This window comes from Callospermophilus lateralis, chromosome 5 (assembly GCF_048772815.1).
Source record: "Callospermophilus lateralis isolate mCalLat2 chromosome 5, mCalLat2.hap1, whole genome shotgun sequence".
In the NCBI taxonomy this organism is placed as follows: Eukaryota; Metazoa; Chordata; class Mammalia; order Rodentia; family Sciuridae; genus Callospermophilus; species Callospermophilus lateralis.
In genome coordinates this window covers 147,996,613-148,022,265 of record NC_135309.1, presented here as the reverse complement: position 1 = coordinate 148,022,265, position 25,653 = coordinate 147,996,613, and the positions used below count along the sequence as shown (strand labels likewise).

General features: G+C 47.1%; 1 protein-coding gene across 2 annotated transcripts in view; it reads right to left on the bottom strand.

Moving 5' to 3' along the window:
• Window positions 1–5,485: 5,485 nt before the first annotated feature.
• Egflam (EGF like, fibronectin type III and laminin G domains) overlaps window positions 5,486–25,653 on the bottom strand; it is a 173,837-nt gene continuing 153,669 nt past the window's right edge. For both annotated transcript variants that reach the window (XM_076857391.2, XM_076857392.2), the window contains 5 exons: window positions 20,046–20,124; window positions 17,113–17,256; window positions 10,453–10,536; window positions 7,252–7,355; window positions 5,486–6,476 (listed from right to left, as the gene is read on the bottom strand). In XM_076857391.2, coding sequence (XP_076713506.2) covers window positions 6,322–6,476; window positions 7,252–7,355; window positions 10,453–10,536; window positions 17,113–17,256; window positions 20,046–20,124 — 566 coding nt within the window. In that variant the 3' untranslated portion in view covers window positions 5,486–6,321. The remainder of the gene's footprint in view (window positions 6,477–7,251; window positions 7,356–10,452; window positions 10,537–17,112; window positions 17,257–20,045; window positions 20,125–25,653) is intronic.

The window sequence follows — 25,653 nt, the reverse complement described above, 5'->3', positions numbered from 1 at the left end:
GGACATCCTCCCACAATTAGGTTACTCTCAGTGGATTCAGAGCTAACAAAAAGGGAGCCCATCGTGGGTCTGGCTGGCTGAATCAGGTGAGCTCTTACAAAAAGGATTGGATCCCTCCTAAAGCGAAAGTCTCCACCTGGTTTTAAAGGAGTGAGTGGCCAGTGAGCTTGAAGAGGGTGCTCAGCCTGACACCTTGATCGGAGGAACAGCCTTCTCCCTGCTTGATATTCCCACCAGCTCCTTGGCCAGGGGCTGCTTTGTGAATCACAGGTCCTCAGTAAATGTGAGGCAAATGTGGATGAGTGTCTGGGGAGGGGTAATGCAACGCTCCCGAGGACACAGACTCATTTTCCTCCCAAACAAACCCAAAGCCTTCAAGCACACACCATGGTACCAGTTTTTCAGGCCAGCTACAGTCAGTCATGTCACAGCAGATAAGACCCCTAGTTCTGGGCAAATGGCCTTATCGCCCCAGCCCCGTTGAGAAGCTGGAATGGACGATCACTCAGGCTGCTGCTTCTTTGAGGTCATGTGAGTGTGGCCGGGACAAGCAGCGGGCGTTATCCATGTTCCACTCTGACAGTGACCCCACTTCATACCTCCCTCCCTCAGCTACCCTTTGACCCCAAGTTCAGGCAGAACACGGAATGTCCACTGCTGTGGTGGTGGGTAGGGCTGAGGTCACCAGCGGGGCCTAGTGACCCCGCACTTTGCTCCCCCAGGGCTCTCTCCATCTGATAGTTCACTTTTTCTGCCTTCACTCTCCTTTGGCCAGTTTCCTAACAGAGCTTCCCTTAGCTCACCCCTTGGCCTGGCGCCTCTTAGTTTGGTTATTAAATGAGTTTAATTGGCAAATTCCTTGACTATCCCTGGCCTTCCTGCTCAGAGACATTCCAGTAGAAGTCCTCTCATGGCCAAGTCAAAGCCACAGCCCCCTCAGGACTAGGCTGTTGAAGGAAGCCATAGCCTTTGGTTGGGCCCCTGTTTAGAGGTGGACGGCAAGGACATGGGGGAAGGCCACAGCACATGTCGGGAAATTCCCATACCTTGGTACGCTATTTGGATCTTCAGCAAAGCACAGAGACAAGATCAACAAACGGTAAAGCAGAGAGTTCCTCCCGGATGCTAAGACGTGATGTTCTTCTCACATCTTTCCAGGAAAGGCCAAGTGGTCCTGGGAGCCACACACTTTCTAGGACCAAGCTGTCTCAGCAAGGACATGCAGGGAAACACGGAGAGTCAGGGGACGTTCCCCTGCTGCCTGCCCCACTCTTTTAGCTCCTGGTTTGGCCAGGCAGGAGTGGGCCCAGGGGAAGCACACTGCCATCCAGAAATAATTTGCTACAACTCCCCTGAGCTAAGGAGGTTGTTTGTGGAGATGAAGGAAATGCAGAAAAGGGAAAGGATTCGATCCAGGCCCAACCTCCTCTGGCGGGGCCTGAATCCCACTCTGATCCAATAGCTCTAGTATCTGCTTTCAGATTCGCTGAACTCGGGAGCCTTGGGAAGAAGTCTCTCTCGTTGAAGCTGTGTTAAGACACTGGCAAGCAGCTCCTGGGAACTGGCCTTTGCACGGATCCCCCTCACCCATGTGAACACACGGCCCAGGACTGCTAGTCTGAGGAAGCCCCCTCAATGCCAGTTAATAATCCTGGCATCCTGGAGCAGCTCACACCAGACTGAAGGGCAGGCAGGGTAAGGAGAGAAGAGTTCCCTAGTGCAGTATCATGGTTTCATCTTCACGGTGGATGAATGGGCAAGTCATCTAGTGCTTTTGGACAGCTTCTCTCTCCCCAAGTCAAACCGGCCCTGCCCATCTGCTTTGACCATCACAGAAGGAGGACTGTTAAAATCAAGTATGTGAACATTCTTTGAACGTGAGGTTGAGGTGCAATTAATTACTCAGAGGGCCTATCCCAGAAGCCAGTCAGACTGTGGAATCGGATTAGTCATTTTACTGGCCCCAATGGGGCCACCTGCGAGCTGGAACTTCCTAAGGACAGCCTGTTAACTTTCACAGAAGCCCACCAGCTAGATGCTTCCACAGACTTGGTACTTTGTGGCCTCCTGATGGCCGAGGCAGGCCCACTTTTATTTCCTTCTTTGTTCAGTGTGTGCTGTGTGCACCTGACTATGATGCAGGTGAACAAGCCACAGTCTCCATGCTGAGAAATAACTGTGGCTCAGTGGTAGAGCACTTTCCCCGCATGCAGGGAACCTTTACCTTCCTGAGGCAGCTACTGTGCTGAGTTCCTAGGCTGAGCAGAGGCTGGAAGAGGCAGAGAGGGACAGGAAGCAGCTGAGGCTTTGACAAGGCTGATGCCTTGCCTTTCTCTTGGCACTGGAATTTCAGTCTTAGTTGAGGTCCCTGCAGGCTGCCCTTGGGCGATTCCCCTCCTGGAAGAATGGCCTTCTAGGGTTGGGGGGCTAGTTGTCAGAGCCTTGTGAGGGGCTAGGGGCCCCTCCTCCTCCCTATTCTTTTTCCTTTGGGAACTTGCAGTGCTAAAAACAAGCTTTCTGAGAACCATATTTTTCTGGGTTAAAGGTGAAAAATGCCGCGTTTCCTCCAAGTGGAACGCACTCAGCCTGCCAGCTCTGGGCACATTTCCGAGATCCTTCCTCCCACTCAGGGAGGAGACAGCTCCCTGTGAGGCGGGAGGGGAGGCAGTGGGAGGCGGAGGAGAGGGGCAGAGGGATGTCGGAAGCAAAGTGCTAGTTATTGTGCAGCCCAGGCAGGGAGTGAGTGGAAAGCAGCAGGCCTGTTTGTGTTGGAGCAGGCCCGGAGCTTGGGACTGGACTGGGTCAGAAAAATAAAGGCAAATAAGACGGCCAGAGAGCAGGGCAGCCATTCAGAGAGGTGGTCCAGGGCCAGACAAGCTTCTGGGCAGTGTGGGGACCCAGAAGACCCCACGGAGCTTCCTGAGGGAGACCTCCCAGGGGTCCTGGAGGAGACAGATAGGATTGCGAAAGTCCATTTGTATAATAGGAAAAGCAAGATCACTACCTTCCCTTGTTCACCCCTAAGGCCTTGCTCAGAACCTGTGGGAAGTTCTGGGGAATTTCCTCAGATCCTGATTGTAGACAGAAGTTTTTCAGGAACCCATGTCTCACAATATCTTTCCTCTGCAGGACAGGGATAGAATGAAACTCCGAGCTCCCTGGAGGCTCCCCAAAAGAACCCAGCCAGCCTTCTCCAACCCGCCGCTCACCACAGCAGCCACCCAAAAGCCAAAGCAGAGATCCGGGGTCCCTGCTGGTCCCTCCTCAGGGCAACAGTCGACTGTCAAGTGTCAGCAACAGGTGGAGGACAGATGGATAAGGGAGACAGTCAAGTAGATAGGGTACGGGAGAGGCAAATGCATACTTCTATGAAACCTGCTCTGGCCAGTCACTGAATACTTCATAAACCTTGTCCCCAGCTCCAAAGGTCCCTGCAGAAGAGCTGAACTTGGGGTGGCCACTTCATGTCTACCATACCCCTCATTTCAACAGCATTGCTTGTTGTGGAGGACTGGCCCTGTTAATGGTCTGCATTTTTTCACCCCTCTTTGAACTCACTCAGTTTTCCAGGTGACTAAGTAGGTCCTCCCACTGTGGCGAGGTGTCACTGTGCCGCCACGGAGGTGGAGTCTATTTCTTCCATCTTTTGAACCTACAGACTTTGACCAATTGGATGTGGCGGAAGCATCACGTGGGCATGCTGCATTTACTGTAAAAGGCCTAAGGCCTTTACTCGGGCCCTCTGGTCCTCCTTCACCATCATGAGAAGGGGACACTCATGCTAACCCGCTGGTCACAGAAGGAGAATGAGAGACACATGGAACAGACTCAAGTTACCTTACCACCCCAGCGGGGGTCACCTTAAGTGAACAACCCCCACACATGGGATTGCATCCAGCTGAGACCAGGAGTCTGGGCTTAGTCAACCCAGAGCCACCAAGCGGCTCACTCAGGGTGAGTAGGCAATAAACACGTATTGCTGTATGCCACGGAGGTTTTGTGGTTGCTATGCACCATTACTGTGGCAAAAGACAACAGAGACGCTTAGAGAGCTGGGACATTCACAAGCCAAGCAGAATCCTTCCCAGCTCTCTTGCCCCCAGAACTGAGGGCCTACTTCAGTTTGAGGTTAAAATCTTTATCTTCACCGCCACCTCTGATATAAACTGATCCCACATTTTCTGGATTTGTCCACAGAGAGGATGGACAAGCCTTGTTTCAAGCTTGGGATACACTGTCTCTGACCCTGTATTCCTACCCTGGCCCCCTACTGTCTTCTTGGGTCCCTCTACTCTGATGCTCTCTCACCTACGGGATCCCTATTGCCTTAATCCTAAACCGTGTCAGCGCCTCCCCTCAGCTCCAGCTGCTTCCCACCCAGAGAGAAAGTGCTTCCTAGTCCTCTTCAGTTTCCACACACACCCCACACCTTCATCCCTGGGCCACTGCCTTTTACTCTGGATAACTCTTGCATGGAACAAGAGCTCATCTGCAAGGCAACCCTCTGACTTCAGCTCAGCTGGCTATTTTGCTAAAGATTTTTTTTTTTTTTTTCCCCTCCTGCTGGAGTCAATCCATTGAAAATGTGCTGTAAGGCAACTCCATTATATCCTGGGAAGCACTGGCCCCAGCATTCTCCAAGGAAAAAGTGCTGAGATGATGGTGATCGGAGGTGGCAGGGCATACTTCCCACCAGGTGCCTTATCTCCCCATCCTACTCACAAGGATAATCATTATTGTTACTGTTGTCATCATTTACCCATCGAAGGATAGGTAGGGATCCTGGTCTTGGAAGGTTCTCAAAGACAGGAGGCAGAAGGCGAAGTGCAAGGTGAACCTCTCTAGGGTATCTATTCATCTTTTAGGATTTTTCATGTGCCTAAAACTGTGCTTTTTGCACAAAGCTCAAACTTTTTGCTGAATGAATGCTGCACAAACAAGCGTGGGGTCATGCCTGGGACTAATTATAGGCTCTTGCATCAGATCTCCCTCCTCTTTGGGGATGCATTCATCTCACCTTTCCCTTAGCAAACTTTGCACGGGGATCTGCCAGTGAGCCAGCTGCACGTGGAGTCACATGTGTGCACAGCAGAGGGACACAGCTGACAGTGCAGAAAGAAGCTTCGTTTCTCTGGTTCTTGTCCAGAAGCTTGGCTCATGCTAAGGGCACATCCCCCACTCCCTGTACAGCTTGGAAGCACTGTCTGCCTTAATGTCCACTTGTGAATGTGACCTCTGTGAATCAGTACCATCTCCATGAATGAATGAATGAATGAATGAGTTCTGGTCTTCTTCATCCCCTTTATTCAAGTTTACTAAAGATATTCCCTTTTCTTGAAACAGAATGACAATGACCCACCTTGGTAACACATATTCCTTTTAATCTGCTTATTTTGGAAAGCTTCATATTCATCTCCTAGAACCAACATGTACCAAAAAAGAATGGTCAGCTCCCCACCCCCCCGACTTGCCCACCCAAGTCACCTCTCCCACTCCACTGATACCACAAATGACCCCAAGTCTCCTTTGGGAGAAAATTTTTAGGAAAGTGTGCAAGAATTAGGGTATACTACCAGTATCCCCTAAGGTATACCGAATAGACAGTCTGCAGCTATAAAAATAGACACATACAAAAGTACAGCTACAAAATCATGGAGCCCATTTTCTTAGATTGATATTATAAAAAGTAGGGATTTCACATTAAAGGTACACTTGGGGGGAGGGGCCGCATTATGACCAGGATTTCTATGTTTAATCTTCCCCACCCTTTATTTTCATGGAACAGCGAGAGCACTTTGGGCCAGCCACCAGGGAGTGGAAGGGATTAGGGCCAAGGTGGGAAATTCAAAGTTCAAGGTCACACAGTCATTCTGCTGTGAGTAAGTGTCATGAGCCAGGGAAGGACAAGTATTTTAATACTGCTCTGTGGGCTCATGGGAGCGCTCTCTCTCTCTCTCTCTCTCTCTCTCTCTCTCCCCTCTTCTAAGCACTATGAATCACAACACATTCGTTCAGTTACAGCAGACAGGCTCTGGAATTTGCACTGATGTGTGATCTCTGGCAGACTCCACACATTCAATGGACAAAGTCCGTTGCTTCCGACACACAGTGCTCCATTGGGTTTGGCCCACAGAGTGTCAGCGGGGTAGGCCACCCAGGGCCTCCTGTCTTGGTGCTCAGTTTCCCATCAGGGTGTACTTTCCCCTTGATGAGAGGAAACACACCTGGTCCCGGGCCTCTGTGTGTGGCATCGGGCAGGGTCTCAGGGCCCCTGGGACTCTCAAGATAGAGGCTCTGTCCCCTGGGCAAGGCCAGCTGGTGTTACTTGGCTCCACAAGTGTTGATGTTTTTCCCATCTGCAGCATCTTCCACGAGGGAAATGTGGTAATCGGTGGACAGCGTGAAATGAGAGATGCAGCCCACGAGGCCTCTCATGTACTGCCGGTTAGTGTGCAGAGCGATCTCCTTCATTCCACCTGCCAGGAAGCCACAAGGAAAAAAAGAGTATGTAAAAGAGGACAAGTCAGCTATGCAATTTGGGGCTTCCCTGTGGTGCACCTGAGGGTCCACTGACATCGCTTGGTTGATAGGAGAGACTGTCCAGTGTAGCACATCTATTTTATCATTGTCCTTGAAGGAACAGGCTCACTTGGATCAATTTCATACACAGCAAAAGGGTACAAATACACAACTCACAGTGTGATTTCTGGCTCAAATGAAACCAAATTAGTAGCTAGTGAATTTTGACATGTTGTATAATGTCGACAAAATGCTGTGTCATTGGAGGTGATAGCATCTTAAACCAAAACACTGACGTTGAATGCTTTCAATGAAGTTCACTTTGAAAATATTTAAAGATATCTTTTCCCTTTTGTGTGTTCTGTATTAGCGGATTATAAGCCATTTATAGATATGCTACTCATTCTATTTTGAGGTGGACCAGAAAGATCCTACTTCCTCAGAGAGAATTCCTAGAGCTATATTTAGCAGGTTCCTGTTCTATAAACAAGAAAAGCATGGTTTTCCTGGTGGATCTGTCCAAAGCACAGAGCATCTGAGTAAGTCCCTTCCTGTCCCCTAGGCCATGAGTCATAAGTTCAGAAAATGGAAGAATGGAATATCAGGACAGCTTCCTGATTTCCAGATATTTCACTGACCAATCCCTGGCACAACAAACAGAGAACTTGCAAAAAAAAAAAAAAAAAAAAAAAGCCCTGACCTGATCTAGATTTGGCCATGAAGGTCACTTACCCACATACAGAGGTCCGTTGATGTTGAGTTGTCTCATCATGCCAGGTGACTTGCCTGTTCTGGCTCCGTAGTCATCCACGGTAATCTTTCCTGATTGGCCATCCCTGCAAAGGAATGTAAAACAAAACAGAATGCTAGTTTTGGAGCTAATTCAATCATTTCAATATGAGGGTATCAAAGCACTACCACATGCCAGGGCTGCCAAAACCCAAAGTGGTGGCTTCTGCAGCACTAGGGGTGGGCACTAGCCCAGGCCCCCTTCTTGACAGCCACTCTTCTGGCACTGAATTGAGGGAGCTTTCCCCTGTGTGCCTGCTCTCTACAGACCATGCACGGATCCCCACTTTGGAAGTGCATTTCTGGACTCTCATATATACCTTCATGCTGTGATAGGCAATGTCCCCAGTGGCTTGCCTTGTCTGCTCTGCCTTTGAATTTTTTCATCATTCTAAAATATTGCATTTTTTTTTTTTTGCTTACTGTATTTCATTAATTCTAAGATTTTTTTCATTCTTCTATTTTTAAAATGAAGATAATGTCTCTTTCTATTACAGCCCTATCATTATACATAGTAGTTGGGTTCATTTTGACAAAATCTTATGTGCATGGAGCTTGATTCACTCCATTTCAGTCCCTGTTCCCCGACCGTCCCCTCTTCCCCTCCTTTTTTCCCTTCCCCTATTCTCCTTCCTCTACTCTACTGATCTTCCCTTTGCTCACTTATTTATTTTGGATTGGTACTTTCTGCACATAAGTAAAGGTGAAATTCCCTGTGGTGTATTTACATATGCACATCATGTGATTTGGTTACATTTATTCTGTGTTTTCTCCCTTTTCCTGCCCCTTTTGGTTTCCTTCTTCTACTCCACTGACCTTCCCTAAAGGTATTGTCTTCTAATCAGTGGCATGTTTGAAAAACAAGTGATCTTGCCTTCCAGTATCATATCCAATGTCCTTGTTCATGGTGTATGTTACGTATTGTCTGTTGCCTCCCAGTCGAATCCAAGACCAGGGCAAGGACATCAGTTTTACTCAGTGTTGTATTTCATGCGTCTTGAATGGTATATGGCTTGTAACAGTAGACGAATGCATAAATGAATTTATGGAGCTCCAACATCCTCATCTGAAATGGGAATAACCATGCTCATCTTCTAAAGCTCTTATGGGGATCAGATGTCGTGCATGACAAGTACAGAGCATGGTACCTGATACATATCTTGCTTTACAAAGGCTGGTAAAGGCATGTGTTGCTATTATCAACATCATCATCACATAATAATTCTTATCCATAAAGAGAAGACCATAGAATTTAGACTGCTATGAATATTAACTATGATAAAACATAGGGTGTAAAGTATCTGGCCACTGAAGATGTCTATTAATTGAGAAGTTTTCTCTCTTCTGCTGGGAGTAATGCTTGCCAGACCAGGATTACCCAGAGCAAGACAGTGTAAAAGTAGAGTCCCTCTTAGGGATCTCCTCTCTGTTGATTCTCCCATCTCTGACTTTGGAGCCTATAACAGAGAATTAAGATGTCCACCCACCCTTCTTGCCATGGTTTATATGCTTGGCTTTGAACCAGTTCCCACTTAGATCTGTTATACCATCTCTTCTCGGCTGTCTGATCATAACTCGTGATATCTGCTTGAATCCTCCCACCCATACAGTTCCTGGACTCAGCTCTTTTTGTTCCGTCCTCACTGCAACCTAAGACGCACTAGGAATGGTATCAAGACGCCAATAGGAAGTCCTACAGCTGCAGAGCCAGCCGCATGGTGCCTCTCTGCCACTCTGACATCTGAAGTTATCTGGAGGAACATTCCCCTGCCTGGTCCCTTCCAAGTCCGAAATCCTAGTTGTGGTAGGCTGCCTGATCTAGGCTCTGCCCACAGCAGCTGTATAGTCTTAGGAAAGTCACTTAACATCAGTTTCCCCAGATGATGTTAAAGAAGGACCTGGTGTCCCCGCCACTGTGTATCTTGATACACATAATCAAACCACAACAATTGTGAATGTTTTAATATCCTTCTGTAACATGTATTCTACCAACCATCTCTACCCAAGGAAATTGAGAGCAGGGTGCTTTGATCCCTGATGTCCCCAGAGAAGGAATTGTAGGGACTGAGGGCAGTTGGAGTTAAGAACTGACACATTTCAAATTCCTTTGGATGCCTCTGTGCAAGTCCTTATAAAGATGGTACCGAGAGAGAGAAATGAGGAACTCAGAAGGCACATGGTTTAGAGTACTTTGGAGTTAGATTTGACTTTGTGTATTTTGACTTCTATTCTAGAACAAATTTGAGATGCATTCCTGTTTGTATTCATCATGGGAAAACATTTATGTTTTCAACAAGACAGAGTTGGGGTTTCATCAACATCACTACACATCTATCTCGAGTGGTTTCTACTTGGCAGCAGGTAAGCACAGCTCTGATTCTGTATCCTCACACCTCTGCTATGGTATCAAAGTCAGGCACAGTGGTCAGAGCAAGGCTATTCCCATCCAGCCTATATGGAAGCTAAGCAGGAAATTGACCTTGCTGAGCCCTGTATTTCTCAGGCCTCACCTTTGACTTCACCCATAGACTTCCCCAGACAGGATTCATCTTCTGGGTCCTTCATCTAACACACAGTACTGACACTACCAGTACTGACCCACTATTTGGCTCCTGAAAATGTACTGTTAGGAATATGGAATGTAAGGAATAAAACTAAAACTGTAAAGAAAAGCAAAAGAATGGCTCACCTAAAGAAAATCAGAAGTTGGGATAATGACTCCTACATGGGGCCCTGTGAACCACATTGGATTATAAGGGTCTAATAACGTAAATCAAAGAGAACAGTAGGAATGCCAATAGGAAGGCCTACAGCTGCAGAGCCGGCCGCCTGGTGCCACTCTGCCACTCTGACCTATGTGATAAGATGGGGACCTTCTTTGAAGTCCTGGAATCTCATGGCACTATATTTTGAGGCCCTCCCCAGTTTAATCATCAGAGAGTTTTTTTTTTCTCCAGAAAGTCACCATTCCTTACCGAAGTGGGGTTTGACCTCTGGCCTGTCAGTGTCAGTGGGGGGCACAGCTGGGACTTGGTGGATGCCAGGCAAGGCTGGGGAACAGGACAGTGGGACTGAAGGAGAACTGGCCTCCACCTCCCAGTATGGCCCAGTCGAACTCTGCCTCTCACGGGGCCAGGTGCTCACCTGACAGCCTTGACCCGGTGCCACCGGCCATCACTGAAGGAGCCGTTCACCATGATGGACGCCACACCACTGCCCAGGTTGTAGCTAGGGTGTCGGAGAAGAGCAAGACAGAGAACAGAGTAAAACCCTGAAGCACAGACACACACCCATTCACAGAGGACTCTCCTTGCAAAGTGTTCTTGGGAAGGCAGAATGCAGTTTCCTTAACACAACACAAGGTGTTCGATTTTCAGGTCACCCATAAATGAATTCAGGGAGCCATGCATTTGGTTTTTAATTTCCAATTGTGATAAAATGCCTAGAACACAACATTTACTATCTTAACCAGTTTTTAGTATATAACTGAGTAACGTTACAGCTTTGTACAACTAATCTCCAGGACTCTTCTCATTTTACAAAATAAACACTGCACCTGTTAAATAATAACTCCCCCTTCTTCCCTCCCTCCAGCCCCTGACAGCTCCCCTCCTACTCTCTGTCTGGATTTGACTATTCTACATACCTCATGTAAGTGGACCATGACGTGCTTGTCTTTTGGGGCTGGCTTACTTTGCTTGGCCTAACATCCTCAAGGCTGTTTTTTTTTCTTTTCAAGCTCATGGGTTGGAAGCATCAGTACTGTAATTATATGCTCAGCATATACTATCGGGGATAATGAAAAGGACTTTTATCATTTGTAATATGATATACTAGATTGAATAGTGTTCCCCCCAAACTTTTAGGTTCTATTCAGATCCTCAGAACATGACCTTATTTGAAAACAGGGCAGAGACTGGAAAAACACAGACAGCTACAAGCTAAGTAACAGCAAGGATCGCCAGCACCCTCAGAACCTCAGGGCAGGGAACGGGTTCTTCCAGGCCCTCCAGGAAGAACCAGCCCTGGCAACACATTGCATTTTTAATCTGCAGAACGGTGAGGGGGGGATTTTTATTATTTTAAGCCACAAAACTTGTGGTAATTTGTTACATCAGCCCTAGGAAACTAACACAAGTGTTTCATTTGTTTTTGTTTTTTTGAAACAGAACATTGACAAGTAGCTGTGCCCTAAAGAGGTTAAGGGAATTTGCCTAAAATTGCAAAGCTAATGACGAGAACTTGAACTTGGTGTATTATCTGCCCCATTCCCCATTTTACTCTGATATCAGGTCTGCCTGGTACCTTCCAATTTTTTATTTCAGGTTCCAGATGCCTTGATACCCTAAAGGTATCAGAAGATGTGAACATGTTGTTTACCAGAGAGAAAAACCCCTCCTAATCCAATGTTCATTCAATTATTCTAATTTAATTCAATTCAACAAATATTTAGTGAGGTTTGGGCATTGGGCCAACGGCCTGGACCTCACTTGATAATATCATAAACCCTATGTGATCAGGCTTCTGATGTTCTCCCGGGGGCAGCTTGTCCCTCATCTCATGAGAGCAGGTGTCTCTCCTTCACCCCATACCCAAGAAACAGGACCGCGGGGAAGAAAACCAGGGCACTCACACCCTCATTCTGAGAGCCGTGCAAGAGCAGAGGGCTCTGGGCTTTCCCCAGAGAAAGTGCCACGTAGGTCATTCTTTCATAACAGAGGCTCAAAGAAGTCACACAGCCAGTTGGCATCTAACCAAGAATAGACCTCACAATGACTTGACCAACCATGGGACAAAGCTGCCACCCCGACCCTGACACACCCACTGTTTTCTAATGAAATTGCCCACATTGTGTCTCCTTGTACACAGCAGCCTGGGGGTGGATTTTTCAGATTTCATTAAGTGGAGGCCAAATGCTTATTGAAGAAATGTATGACTCTGAAGCCAATTTAGGAGCTGGTTGGCAGACATTTAGCTGGATACTACATGTGGCTCTTCTATCTGAGGTGGCCGAGCATGGACCCTGTGTTCCAATGACCTGCCTGCATCCCCAGACTTGCTATTTTATTTTTAGTCGGTGATCTTGGGCAATCTGCATCCTCTTTCTGAGTCTAAATTTCCTCATGTGTAAACTGCAGGTAAGAATACCTTCCCTGAAGGATTGCAGGGTATGTTAAGTAAGATAGCCTTATGGTTTGGATGCGAGATGTTCCCCAAAAGCTCACGGGTGAGACAAGGCAAGAAAGTTCAGGGGATAAATGATTGCACTGTGAAAGTCTTAACCCAATCAGTGAATGAATCCCTGATGGGACTAACTGAGGGGAAACTGGAGGCAGGTGGGATGTGGCTGGAGGACGTGGTTAACTGGGGGCGTGGCTGTGGGGTATATATTTTGTATCTGGAGCATGGAGTCTGCTCTCTCTACTTCTTGATCATCACGATGTGAGCTGTTTCCCTCTGCCACACACTCCACCGTGATGTTCAGCCTCATCTGGAGCCCCAAGAAACGGAGCCAGCCTTCTCTGGAGCAAGCCCTCTGAAACCATAAGCCCTCAAATAAACTTTTCTTCCTCTACAATTGTTCTGGTCAGATCTTTCAGTCACAGCAGTGAAAAAGTTGACTAAAACAGACAGTAGGAACAAACAGACAATCCGAGCACCCCCCAGACACCTGAAGCACTTAGTGTGCTTGAATATGGGGATCACAATGCACCTCGAGGAACCAGCGGGAAAGAGAAAGTTGCCACCAATAGTTAAATTCGTCAAGGTTCTGGAGGAGTGGCCATGTGTGAGTGAATCCCAGGCTATAAACACATTAGGAACAACCAGATCTCAGAATCCAGGGTCTGGTCTGGGGAGGCTGCACTGGAATGTGCTTATGGGCCAGTGAAAGACACCTTTGCAGTTGTATCAGGTCCCACCTGGACCAGGGTGGGCTTTTTCCCCTTCTCCAGCCGGATGGCTTTCCTGTTCATGCAGAGGACAGAATGTGCTTAAGGGGGGGAAGTCAAGGTGGAGCCCAACAGATGACTGCAGTCATGGGGGTAACTCTGTTGGCCTCTCCATGGCCTGACCTTCCAAGCCCCCACCCTGTGTGATTTCAGATCCTCTAAGTAACGCCTGCTTGCCCAGACACACATACCTACCTTGAAATAGTTTCCCCTTTTGTACAATGATAAATGGCTAAGAAAAGTGGTTACCTTGGCTGGAGGAGAGATGAGGAAACCTTTTTTTGGGTGGGAGAAGTGTTCTATATCTTCTTCTGGGTGGTGGGGAAACAGCATTCACGTATTTTAAAATTGACTCAGCTGTACATCTAACATGTGTGCCCTGCACGTGAGTTAGACCTTGGTACCAAAGGGGAACAATGAAACAATGCTTGTCTGATTGCTCTGCCAACGCCTTGTAAGGGGCTTCCAGGATGAGTGGTCCACTCGACACGAAGTTGCGGTAAAGGCTGCAGGGCTGGGCCCCAAGGTGGGCACCAGGAGGTGCCATCAGGGAGGCCATCTGGAAACCACTTGGCCACCTCCATGCTTTCAGGGGATGACATTGTTAACCATGTCCCTTTAAGCCGTGGCACAGGGCACCTGGCTAATGTCAGATCCCTCACCTTTCTCTGCTGCGTAAAAATGTTACAGGGTCAAAATTAGAGGGAAAGAATGTCAGGAAGCGTGACATTCAGAATGTCAGTCAAGTGACGTTCGTAAACCCTCCCAGGATGCTTTATGTTCCACATATAATCACAAAGCAAAATGAAACAAAGCAAAAATAAAACAGAAAACCACACTCATTTTAGCTAAAACCTTTGATTTCCTTTTTTTTATGTTCAACCTTGACCAAAACTACGAGTGATTTTTTTTTAGAGTTCCATCGTTCTTGTCTGTTCTCTGGCAGAAGGGCTTTGAGTCCTAAATTAGCAAAAGGAACCTGCATTTAGGTGAAGGAAGAAAGTCTAGAAAGTTAAGAGGCAATTTCATCATCTTCTTCTGTTTGCTCTGGACCTGGTTCAAACACTGAAACCTCAAGAATGGTTTGTCCACCCTGTAAAGAAGTTCACTCTCTGGGCTCCACTGATGTAAGGTCCTCAAGGCCAAGGCAGCTCTATTGTTAACAATAACTATAATAGTAATACTAACCAAATTTAATGAAGCAATTATATCAATGCTAACTTCCTTGCCCATGTTATCTTTCTGAGGCAGGGGGCTTCCAGAGCCCAGAAAACACTTAGCTAACCATAGTAATTATTAATTATCATTATCTCTAGTACCTAGTTGTTCTAGACCTCACATTAAGTCCTTTACAGGAATGAATTCGTTTAATCCTCCATCTAATCATGTACAGATGAGGGGACAGAAACTCAAGAGAGGTTAGGTAACTTGCATGAGATCACACAGCCATGGGTTTCGGGCATGTCTGATTCCAAAGTCACTTCAGGTCCTGCTTCTCAGGCTGTGGTACCTGGAGTCACTTGGAGTGCTTGTTTCCAGTGAGAACCCAGTGCCTATCCACACCTGTTTCATCAGAATCCCAGGAAGCTGGCACCGCAATCTATCTTTGAAACCAGCTGCTGAGTGCCCCTCTGCATGCTGGCATTTTCAAGCCACCAGCCTACACCATAATTGCTCTCTGACCCAGCCCAGCACTTCCATTGGTCTGTACTGAGTGGGAGAGTGGCTGGTAGCCGTCCAGAAGAAGGTGATTCAGTTGGGCAGCAATGGCGTGGCTGTGGGCCCAGCACTGATAGCGACCTCAACCCAGGCTCCCTGGTGTATCTTACAGAGGATACAATCAGGTCTCCGGGATTAAAGAAAAACATGGGGACCATTTTCAACAACCTGAGAAAGAAATGGTAACTTCAGAACCATGAGGATGGAGAGCAGCTTTTGGAAGGCCTGGGGGAGGGCCAGGGAGAGGGCCAGGGGAGGGTGAGAGGGAGGGGCAAGGGGGGGCATTTCCTTTCCAGGGCTGGGAAGGGAGCCCGTGGGACCTGGGGGGCGCCTCGGAGCTTCTCCAGTTTCCCTGTGGGGCTGGAGTGGGTGATGAATAGACTTTGGCTGGCAGTGCAGGGGGGGAACTGGGCTGTCCCACCCACAGCTCAGCTACTGTTTCGGTTCTCTTTTCTGGGCACAATCAAGTACTTGAGGCCTTGACGAGGTTAACCACAGGAAAACCACAAGAAAATGGCTTCAAGGCAGCCAGCCTGGATCCCGGGTGTGAAGAGCTTGGTTATCTGACCTCTGGGCCAACTAGGGGTGGGCTGGGAGGGGCAGTGGTGTGCTGGCAGCTGGAGACGGTGACAAGCTGCTCCTCACCTGCCCCTGCCAGACTCCAGCTTCAGCCACATGGGGCTACTGAAAGTCCCCACGATCATAGGACGGAATCCCCTCAGCATGCTCTGCTATTTAAGGGCAAGTGAGATGTTGGAGAAGTGACAATTCCTCTCAAATGCCTTTTCTTCAAATTGGAAAGATTTATGTTATCCTCCTCTGGCTCTCAGTAATCCCAGCACAGGGCAGACAAAAGCCCCAGCGTTAAATCTTCATTATCTCGGTGTTTGGCTCTCTTTCCTTTGTCTGTTTCAATTCCATTGCTTTCATACCATTTCGTGATCACTTGGGCTCATCACCTTGGGTGGAGGTGATTCAGGTAGGAAAAGCCCAAGAAATGTCTGTCCGTCGGGCAGAGGATCTAAAGAGAGCAGACACTGTCACACCTGGATGGCATCAGAATTACCTGGGGAGGTTACAACATGGCTCACGGGGCCCTGGGCCTAGAGTGCTTGGGCTTAGTACACCTATGATAGGGCCTGAGGACTTGCATTTCTAAGAAAGTTCCAGGTGATGCAGATGCTGCTGGCCCAGGGACTACACTTGGAAAACCACAGGTATAAATGAGCCATTTCTAACCTCAAGTAAGGAAGTATCATTACAATCTCCAGAGCAGCTTTTTCACATTTCACAAGACAAGCAGACCCTGTCCCACAGAAGCTTGGCTTCCATTCATTGTAGTAGGGAGATACTGTCCAAGGAATTCTTTATGGCATAAGTACCCATTTGACACATCTGAGAGCAATCTAAATTCACTAAAAATAGGTAAGAACTCTTGGGGCTGCCTTATGCGTATCAAGAAGTGCTTGCAAAGATGCCAGTGTTGAGTTCATCTACTGCAGCAGGAATCTGTGGTTCGTTCTTCTTGCAGCAGGAGACTGGAAAGCAGGAATTGTTCCCTTAGCTAAGGGGAAGCAGCATGGAACTTAAAGCCAGGACTCTTGGAGTTTAGATTTTCACATCTTCCTGAGCTGTTAAGTGTTAAGCTGAGGACTCACTACTATGCTTGGCAGTATCAAAATCCTCTTTTCACTCCTTCCTAATTTGCAAGTGGGGAGCCTACAGCAGTAACTCACTTAGAAGGGGTCACAGAATTGTCCTGCAGAGAGCCATATAGTAAATATTTTAGGCTGTACGATACCTTCCTACTGAAACTACTCAAATATGCCATCATCACACAAATATATACATATAAAATATGCATGCATATGTATGAAAGCATTCCAATAAAACTTTATTTTCAAAAATGAGTAGTGGGCCAAATTTGTCTGGCAAGTTATAATTTGCAGTCTACCACCTGAAAACATGGATGCTGAAAAGAAAAATCAGAGACCTCAAACAAACCTGGAGCTTTAGGCCACAGCCCATTGCAGCAGCCTGTATTTTAGCTCCCTTTGGAATTGTTGTAGGCATGATCCGTCCAGTCTGAGAAAGATCACAAGGTGCTGCTGAAGGCAGCCAGAGAGACGGTTACCTGAACACCAGGGCTCCATCCCGAAGGCCCAGGGAAATGAAGTCACTGTTGGGTCTCATGGGGCTGTCTCCCCTCCACATTAACAGGCCATCCTTGACAGTTGACTTAAACCTTATGAATGCATTGGATCTTGATCCTGACACCCTGAAGGAAGTACACAAACAAGTTCGTGAAATTAACCACCAAATGTGTTTCAGAGTGGTCCCAGTTTGTCCCGCCAGCCTGGAACAGCCAGGTGTGAGGACCATCTGGCATTGCTAGCCTGTACTTCCAGGAAATTAGAAAGAGCATCCCCCAGGAGTCACACCAGCAGGCAGCAGTGTCTCCCCCACAGGTTTGGGGGGCACTTGTGGAGCCACAGATTAGCAAGATAATGGCCAGCACCAAAGTCTCAGGCTGCACCCTGTACACACTTCAGTGTCCCCTTTCGCTGTCCTATTTCTCAAGGGCCCTTGGGAAACTGCTACCCTCTCCCTAACAGAAAGTTGCCAAGAGACTCAAGAGTCACCTGCTCTGGGCTTTGGTCACAGCTGTGGGAAGATTGTCTCTGGCAGTGAGTGTTCTTGGGTGCAGATCTGGACAGTGATTGGATGAAGGTAAGGTCTTAGACAGGGAAGGGGGCTTGATGGACTAATGGTCTGGAGGGGGTGTTGTTATAGTCCTGTGGAGAGGAACAGGAAGCTATGAGGACAGAATGGACTCCAGGCTCTATAGTCAGGGCTGGGAATTGGGTCACATGATTGTGTGCCGTTAGCAGAACTTTGGAAGAACTAACTCAGAAACTCATTTTGACTAAAGTGGTAAGAATAAGCCTGGGATCCTAGAATCAAAGTTGTTGAGACAGGAGTAATATTGAGACAGGATTTAATATTGCTATTAATATGTCATGGCACAACTGGAAAAGCTTTTTCTTTTACACCCACCCCTCTGTCTGACTCTGAAGCTGTGGGTGCTTTCAATAGTGAACAGTGGAAAGGACTTTTGTCGAGGCTTCCCAGAGCCTGGTCTGGACAGGAAGAGACCAGGTGTGCCTTCCCTATGGCCTCAGAGTGGTGATGGGGAAGTGTGGTCCACCAGGCCAGGTGCGAAACAGTACAACCAAAGCCCGTTCCCTAGGAATCTGCTACTCCACAATTTTTATTCAAGGTTCCTTCCCTCCCTGACTTGCTTTTGGAATACTGATATAATCAAATCCAGACATTCAAATTTATCTTGTCAGTGATTGGTTTTGGAGGAGGCATGTGACTTGCTATTGTCCAATAAAATAGAGAAAATTTTCCAGGAGGATTTTAAGAAAGAAACTTCTCTTTAATAAGAGTCACATGAGAATAAAGAAAGAAAATCTTTTTTACTTCCACTGGCTGTTGCCATATTTTATAACCATCTTATGGGCATCCTAGGGGTAGCTGGGGGATATGCTGAGGATAAGGAGGCAGGCAGATGATGAGATCTGAGTCTTAGATGATACAGTTGATCCTCTGAGTTAATCAACCCAGGATCCAAAGTCCAAACCCCTTGTTATATGAAATAATAAATACTTTTCATGTTGAAGACCTTGTAGGCTGAGTTTTCTGTTACTTGACATAAAAAGCATCTAACTGAGACAGACCCTGGACTTCTGCCTGCAGCCTCACACACCTGCACATGAACTTCCCCACACGTGTGCACACACCGTCAGAGTTGCTCTGGCATGGGGCCTCCCCGTCTCCTCCTCACCAAATCTCTACTTTCCCTGACTGCATGGTGGTCTCGCTCTAAGCACTGGAAGCTGAAGCTGTAGGCCCCTTTCACACTGTCTCTGGTTCCTGAGGACTGAGGACCTTTCTTTAGAAGAAGAGCGATGAAGAAGGAAGAGGATCTCTCTTGGCTGGGAATACATTTTACCTAAGTCCCCGTGCCAAGGCAACACAGATATACACAGGCTGGGATTAGAGAAAGGCAGCGATGTCTGTCTGGAGTGCACTGAGTTCCTGTGGACAGCCAATGTCCCAGAAAAATTTCTCTTCACTACTTTTGTTCCTTGAAAAGCCACCAAGCTCTGCCCTAAGAGCAAAGCTTAAAGATTTGCCTTTGTCTGCTAAGACGCAGTCAACCTGAGGAGAAAGGAAAATTCCAGAGTGATTGAGCTGGGGTGGTAAGGCAGATGGCACACTACACATGACCAAGGACCAGTGGAGGGAAAAGAGAGAGAAGGAGGAAACGGAAGGTGCCAAAGACAAGCTTGATGGACAGAGGGTTTGCTGGGTGCAGGCTGTGACCCTTGCCACAGCACAGACTGTTGCCATCCAAGAGCTATGGTAACTTCAGTACAGTGCCGGGGGCTCCTGCCACCGGAGATGACAAGCTGCAACAGTGACTGGGGCATCTCCTCATGCCATGCCATTGCGTCTACATGAAGACAGCAGAGGAGTCCCCACCGAACCAGTCAGAACCTGAAGAAGACATCAGACCTTTATGGATGAAGAGGCAGAGTAGGTGCTAACCTAGTGGGAACTGGGCTTTGCTGTGTGTGTGGTTGGGGGAGCAGTTGACCCCTTCTGCAGCTGGGCACAGAGAGAGCCTCAGATGTGGCCACACAACAGCACAGAGCCCAGGGCTCCGCCAGGGAATCACACTCAGAGCCTGGCTTCATGAGCACCACACTCTGCTTCTCAAACCAAAAGCACTGGAAACCCCGGGGGGGTTGCAGAGGGGAGAGGTCACATTATTCTTTCTAGACCCTTTGACCAGAAAAGGTTGGGATTGTGTAACTGTGTTGTTTGGAAGACCGATGTTCTCAAGTTTAGTTTGTTTCGTTCTAGTTTCCATGTTTATTTTATTTGTCTTTTTGCCCCAAGACCACGGCCTTCTTTGGGAATTATCTTCTAACATGAAAGATAAGGAAAAAATCTTGGGAAAGATATTGAGAAATCCATGCTATCAAAGCCTGTTACCTCTTGAGGATATCTTGATTGTCATATGTCAGGTAACTGCGGCCAATAAACTGCGGGATCTCGATGGCTTCTGTGATGGCTGGGACAGAACAGAAAACAAGTTATGTAGCATGCCTCTCTCACTCATACACGTGACAGGAACATACCAAGAAAGCCAGACCCTGAAATGTCACATTGAACAACTTCCTCCTGGCTGCACACACACTTGCATGTTTAGGGCAGACCAGTCGGAGCTGGCGTCTCCCCATTTTCTTCTCCCTGAAGGCTGGCAGTCACTGTCACTGGCCTCAGCACTACTGAGAAGGTCTTGCAATGTGCTGAAACTTGAAGTGCTCCCAGTGATTCTTGGAATCCAAAGAGTAGGGCTTGGGCCATGTGGGGAGCAGCTGGGGATAACCCCAGATCATCGCCAAGCGAGGCCAAGAAAACAATCCCCTAAACAAGGCCCACAAGGATTTATTTAATGTGAATCTATCTAAACCCCTTTAGCTATGACCTTGAGAGGTCGATGGGGGAAATGCAGTGTGAGACTTTGACTCTTAGTTTATATCACGTTCCAAGTGTGATATTGCAGCCTTCAACTTGATCTCACGAATGTGGGGGAAGGGCGGGCTGATTATTCCCATCTTACAGAAGAAGGAAACAAGACACGGAAAGCATCAGGGATTTGCCCAAGATCATCCAGTAATGCACCATGAATGGCTAGCTCCCCTTAATTCTGGTTCCTGGCCTCTCCTTCCTTTACAATCTTTTGAATTTCCTTCCTCCCAATTTCTCATCACTTTGTTTTCCTGAGGAATCTCCCTTTACACACACCAAAGGAGCAGGACAAGCCGCCATGTTGCTGTCACAAATTGGGATGAGGTGAGGGGATTTCTGCAAGAGAGATAACAGCAATATCTCTTTTCCTCTTTAGAAAGATACAGAAACAATATTTTAAAGAAATTAAAGTGCAATAAATCTCATATTTAAAAAATGTGCTTGCACTTGGACTCCATTTGTGCACCATGAATTGAAATGCATTCTGCTGTCTTGTACAACTAAGTAGAACAAATAAAAAAAGGAAAAAGAAAAAGAAAAAGAAAAAAAAATGTGCAAAATGAGAGACTAACCAGCTTACAAAACAATTACAGCTTCATAAAACAAAAGCATTTCACACAAAGTAGACACTGCCCTGAGGATTCCACCCCTGGGAGAGAAAGGTCTGAAGGTCTGATATTATGACTTTTTTGGAGATATGAATGATGGGAGAGTTTCAACTTAACTTTTAGAGAGAAAGAGAAAGAAACAAGGAGGGTGGGAGAGAGAGAGAAAAAAAAAAAAACAGGAGAAGAGAAATCTGCAGACATTGGGCCTTCAGGTATGAGTTCCTGTGTTGGCAGGTTACCATGACAAGTTCCCAAGATCTTTTCATAAAGGGGAAAAAAGTAAAGAATAAAAGGAAAGAAGGAAAAGGAAGAAAGGAAGAGGAGAGAAAACACAAAAAGAAAAGAAAGAGAAATAAAATTTTCAAAGAGAACCTGTGAGGTAACTACCCAAGCAATTTCTTGGGGAAGGAACTTAGCAGAAAAATGAGGGGGGAGCGTGGCCCCGAGGAGAAAGCCAGAGAAAAAGAAAATGCCAGGAAAGAGGAGGAAGAGGAGAGAAAGAAAGGAGACGCAGGTGGACAGGCCGCCACTAGGCAAGGAAAGGAGGGGAAGCCGAGAAAGAGGGAGGGAGCCCCAGGGACGCAGGAGAGGAGAAGATGGGAGGACAGGAAGGGGCTCCAGTGTGCACAGCTGGAGGAGGAGGGAGGGGGCTCTTGGCGGGTCAGCAGCCCCTCATCCCAGGGAACTGAGAAGGGAGGAGACAGCATCCAGGCTGATTGACAGAGAGTCCTTCACACTAAACATAACCAAGGAGCCCCACTGGGTTTGGCTCACCCCCAGGGCGAGAGATACAGCCAGGGTCCATCCTGCGGTTGTTGGCTGTGTCTGTGGGCCTGTGGCCAACAGTCGTCCTTCCCCTGGATTCTTTGAAATGGTCAGGACATGCTTGTCACACAGCAGTTCTGCATAGGGCCTCAGGAGGGGTCCGTCTATGGGAGCCAGGTCAGCTGCCTGCTAACTCAGGCGCTTGCTGAGGTCCAGCTGGGAGATAAGTGTGTTCCCAGGGTCTGCGCTCTTGCAGGGAAGATTCCCACCACCCTGGTTGGTGTGTCCAAGACCCCACCCCCGCCCTCCACACCATGCACCCAGGTTCCCCTCACACGTGGGTGGTTGGCCTACACTGTGCCACGCCTGGCCAGAGCCTGACCTGGCAGGGGCCCACAGCACTTACTGTACTTACTATTGAGGCAGTAATTCCCACACTCTGCCCAGTGTCAGCATGAAAAGAACAGGGAGAATCAGAGCACACATTTATTATATAAAATCTCGACTACACATTGCTCTCACAGAGGGCTGGAAACCAGCTTTGCTCCTTCCCCCACAAAGTCCTCCCAAGGGTCCAGAATGGAATGTGAATGCGGGCCCCAGCAGAAACTGTGGAAATTCTCTCCTGGGCATGATGGGTACCAGCACATCCACTTCCCTTCCTCCACTGCAGCTTAAATGGGGAGTGTGGGGCACCACACCAAGAAGTTTATGGCAAGCTGTCTGACACTTCTGGGGCTCCCTCATCTTCAACCAGCAATCTACTTTTCTTCTAGTAAGAAATAGCTCCTTATTAGAGCTTATTCCTTGCCGATGGCTTTTACTCTATTTGGCTCTAGGTTGCATGTGACAAAGGCATGATGAGCCAGTCTGCAGCCTCTTTTCTCCCCTAGTGGAAAACATTACCCTAACCCCCTCCGGTTCCCCTTTGCAAGATTCCAGAGACCTGTTTTTTTGTTTGTTTTGTTTTGGTGATTAAAAATGAGTAAAGTCATCCTGCAAAAATGACACCATTGAATGCAGCATTAAGTGCCACCAGGTTCACCAGTGTGCATGAAGAAACAATAATTCCATCCAAAAATGTCAAAGTGAGACGTGACCATCCAGCCCTTTCTGGCCCCTTGGGGTTTTTATATAGATTACTGTAAACATGATTACACTTTAATCTCACATCTTTACTTTTTTTGTTTTTTGCATTCTTTTCTTTGTGGCTATGGTCTTACTGATGTATTAGTCAAAAGGTGTTGCTGTTATGCCCTGGCATTTATTCCTTTAAGCATGTGCCATTTAGACACACACAAAAAAACCACGCCATTGAGTAGTGGCTTCCAAGCCAAAATTCCCACAGCTCAAACAAAGTAAATTCCCCATTTAAGGAACTTAGAATTCCCAGTATACTATATGGAGTTGAAGGGACAGCTGGCTCTGTTATACACCCACAGGCCCTAGGAGGAAAGGCCACTGCTGGTATCCTGGTCTAGCTTCCCCACATCCAGGATGACCCTCGGCAACATTCCTGGTGGACACATGGCCAACCTGATGCACACTTTCAGGATGGGCAGCTTACTAATCCATAGGGCAGCACACTCCCTTCTTGGACAGAATTCCTTATTAGGTTGAGCAACTCTAATCCAAAAATCTGTTCTAAAGTGCTGCAAAGCTTTGAAGTCTGACATGACACCACAAGCAGAAAATTCCACATCTGAGATCACCTGAGGGGCCACAATCAAAATGCAAGGGCACTAATAATACTGCATAAAATTGCCTTCAGCTTCTGAATATAAGGTGCATGTGAAACATAAATGAATTTCACACTTAGACTTGGGTTCCATCCCAAGGTATCTTTTCATATATATGCAAATATTCTAAAATCTGAAAAAAAAATCAAAAATTGGAAACACTTTGAGTCTCTGCTAATTTGGATAAGGGACAGTCCTTGTATTAAGTGGATTCTGTAGCCACAAAGTAAACAAAAAGACAAACTCTTTTCCTATATTATTAGCCCTTCAGTTAACTAAAGATCAGCATCTAGTCTCAACACACAAAATCTTCCATTGTTTAATGAAACACTATATGAAGAAAATAAATTCTTATACACTGGGACCAATAAAAGAGCTCAAAATCAGCCTCAGAAACATGATGTGAAACTAGTAAGTGTAGCATAAACTGTCCTAAACGTTGCATGAATGATACAGCAGCATCAATCAGGCAGGATCAGACTTTGAGGACTGTGCGTTCCTGAGGAATGTATGCCTGAAGCCAAGGCTTCACTTCTGCTCTTGCAGCTATAGTGGGCTGAGCAGCCCACCTGCTACAGAGAAACATCACCATCTAGTGGCCGGCAGGATACTGCACCATCTGAGTTGAAGCTGTCTCAGTAATAAAAGGAAGAAAGGAAGTACAGGGGCTCAGAAGTTCTTTCCAGGTGACCTGGATGCCTTGGGCAGGGCAAAACCCAGGAAGAATAGCTATGTCCTGTATCCCCCTTCTGGACATTCAGAACAGAGCAGAGGCTCTGAGAAGTACTGCAGTAGACAGAGCTCTTTGATTTTCTATCCAGATTACCCAAACTAATTTAACCACAGACCCCCTGCTCCCATTTTATGCATGTGAAAATATGTGTGTGAGAGGGTGTGGGTGTGAGCAGATATGTGGATGCACAAAACCGTCACTAATTCCTCAGAACTTAATTTCCTTTCCATGTACTTTGTGAAAATCTGTTTCAAGTTATTAGCAACTTACTTAGAAGATCTCTGAGGGACTGGGAACCAAGATGTATAATTTTTGATGAGATGAGAAAGGAGGAAAGAAGGGTTCAAGGATGGGAGTAGAGTTTGGGGGCGGGAATCCTTGCTGACACTCTTCTGTGAGATGAGAAGGAGGTCCAGGGATTGGGGTAGAGGCAGGGAGCTGAAGTTCAAGGTGGGAGATGATGCCTACAAGTGAGATTACCCCAAACGGAAAGTGGGGAGGGCTCCCAAGTCAAGCCTAGGGTTCTACTGGTACCTGACTCTAAGGCTAGGAGTTTGACTCCTTCTCTCCTGGTGAGTTCCAGAGTTGGGAAAGGTTGGATTTTGTGTAGTTGCTGATGCTGGAGAGAAACTAAGAGAGACTTCTGAGGAACTTCTCAGGAGCTGGGCAGGAGCTGATGCCCACCTCTTTGTTCTGCCCCGATCTGTCAGGAACACAGTGGGATCTCTGAATCATCATGGTGATCTGTGGGCTGCACCAACTCTGGAATTTGTTTGTTTGGTCCCATCCTTCTGTGCTGCCCAGAAGTGAGAACAAGTCGGATCTCCCACTACAGTTCTGATGAGTCCAGAGAGGACTAGCCTCGCTGAGAAGAAAGGAGCACCTTCCTCATGGAGAAACCTCCAACAGGGACTGGGTGAGGCCTGGCACTGGGAGCTGCTACAACTTTTTGCTCCACGTTTTTTTGTTTTTTGTTTTTGTTTTTTTTAAACTGGTTTGACTTCCAAGGAGAATACTAGGAATAGACTGTTGCTTTTAAAGCACGATTTGATTTCCAGGCAGAAAACCTCCCTCAGCTATTAAATGTATGAGGATCACTTTGCTGAACAAGACAGAATTCTAACAAATAAAGATGGCTTCTAACTGATCTTGGTCTTTTTCAAGCTATGAACACACTTTCAGCGTGTTCTCTTCTTCTTCTTTTCTTAACAAAGTTGAAATTC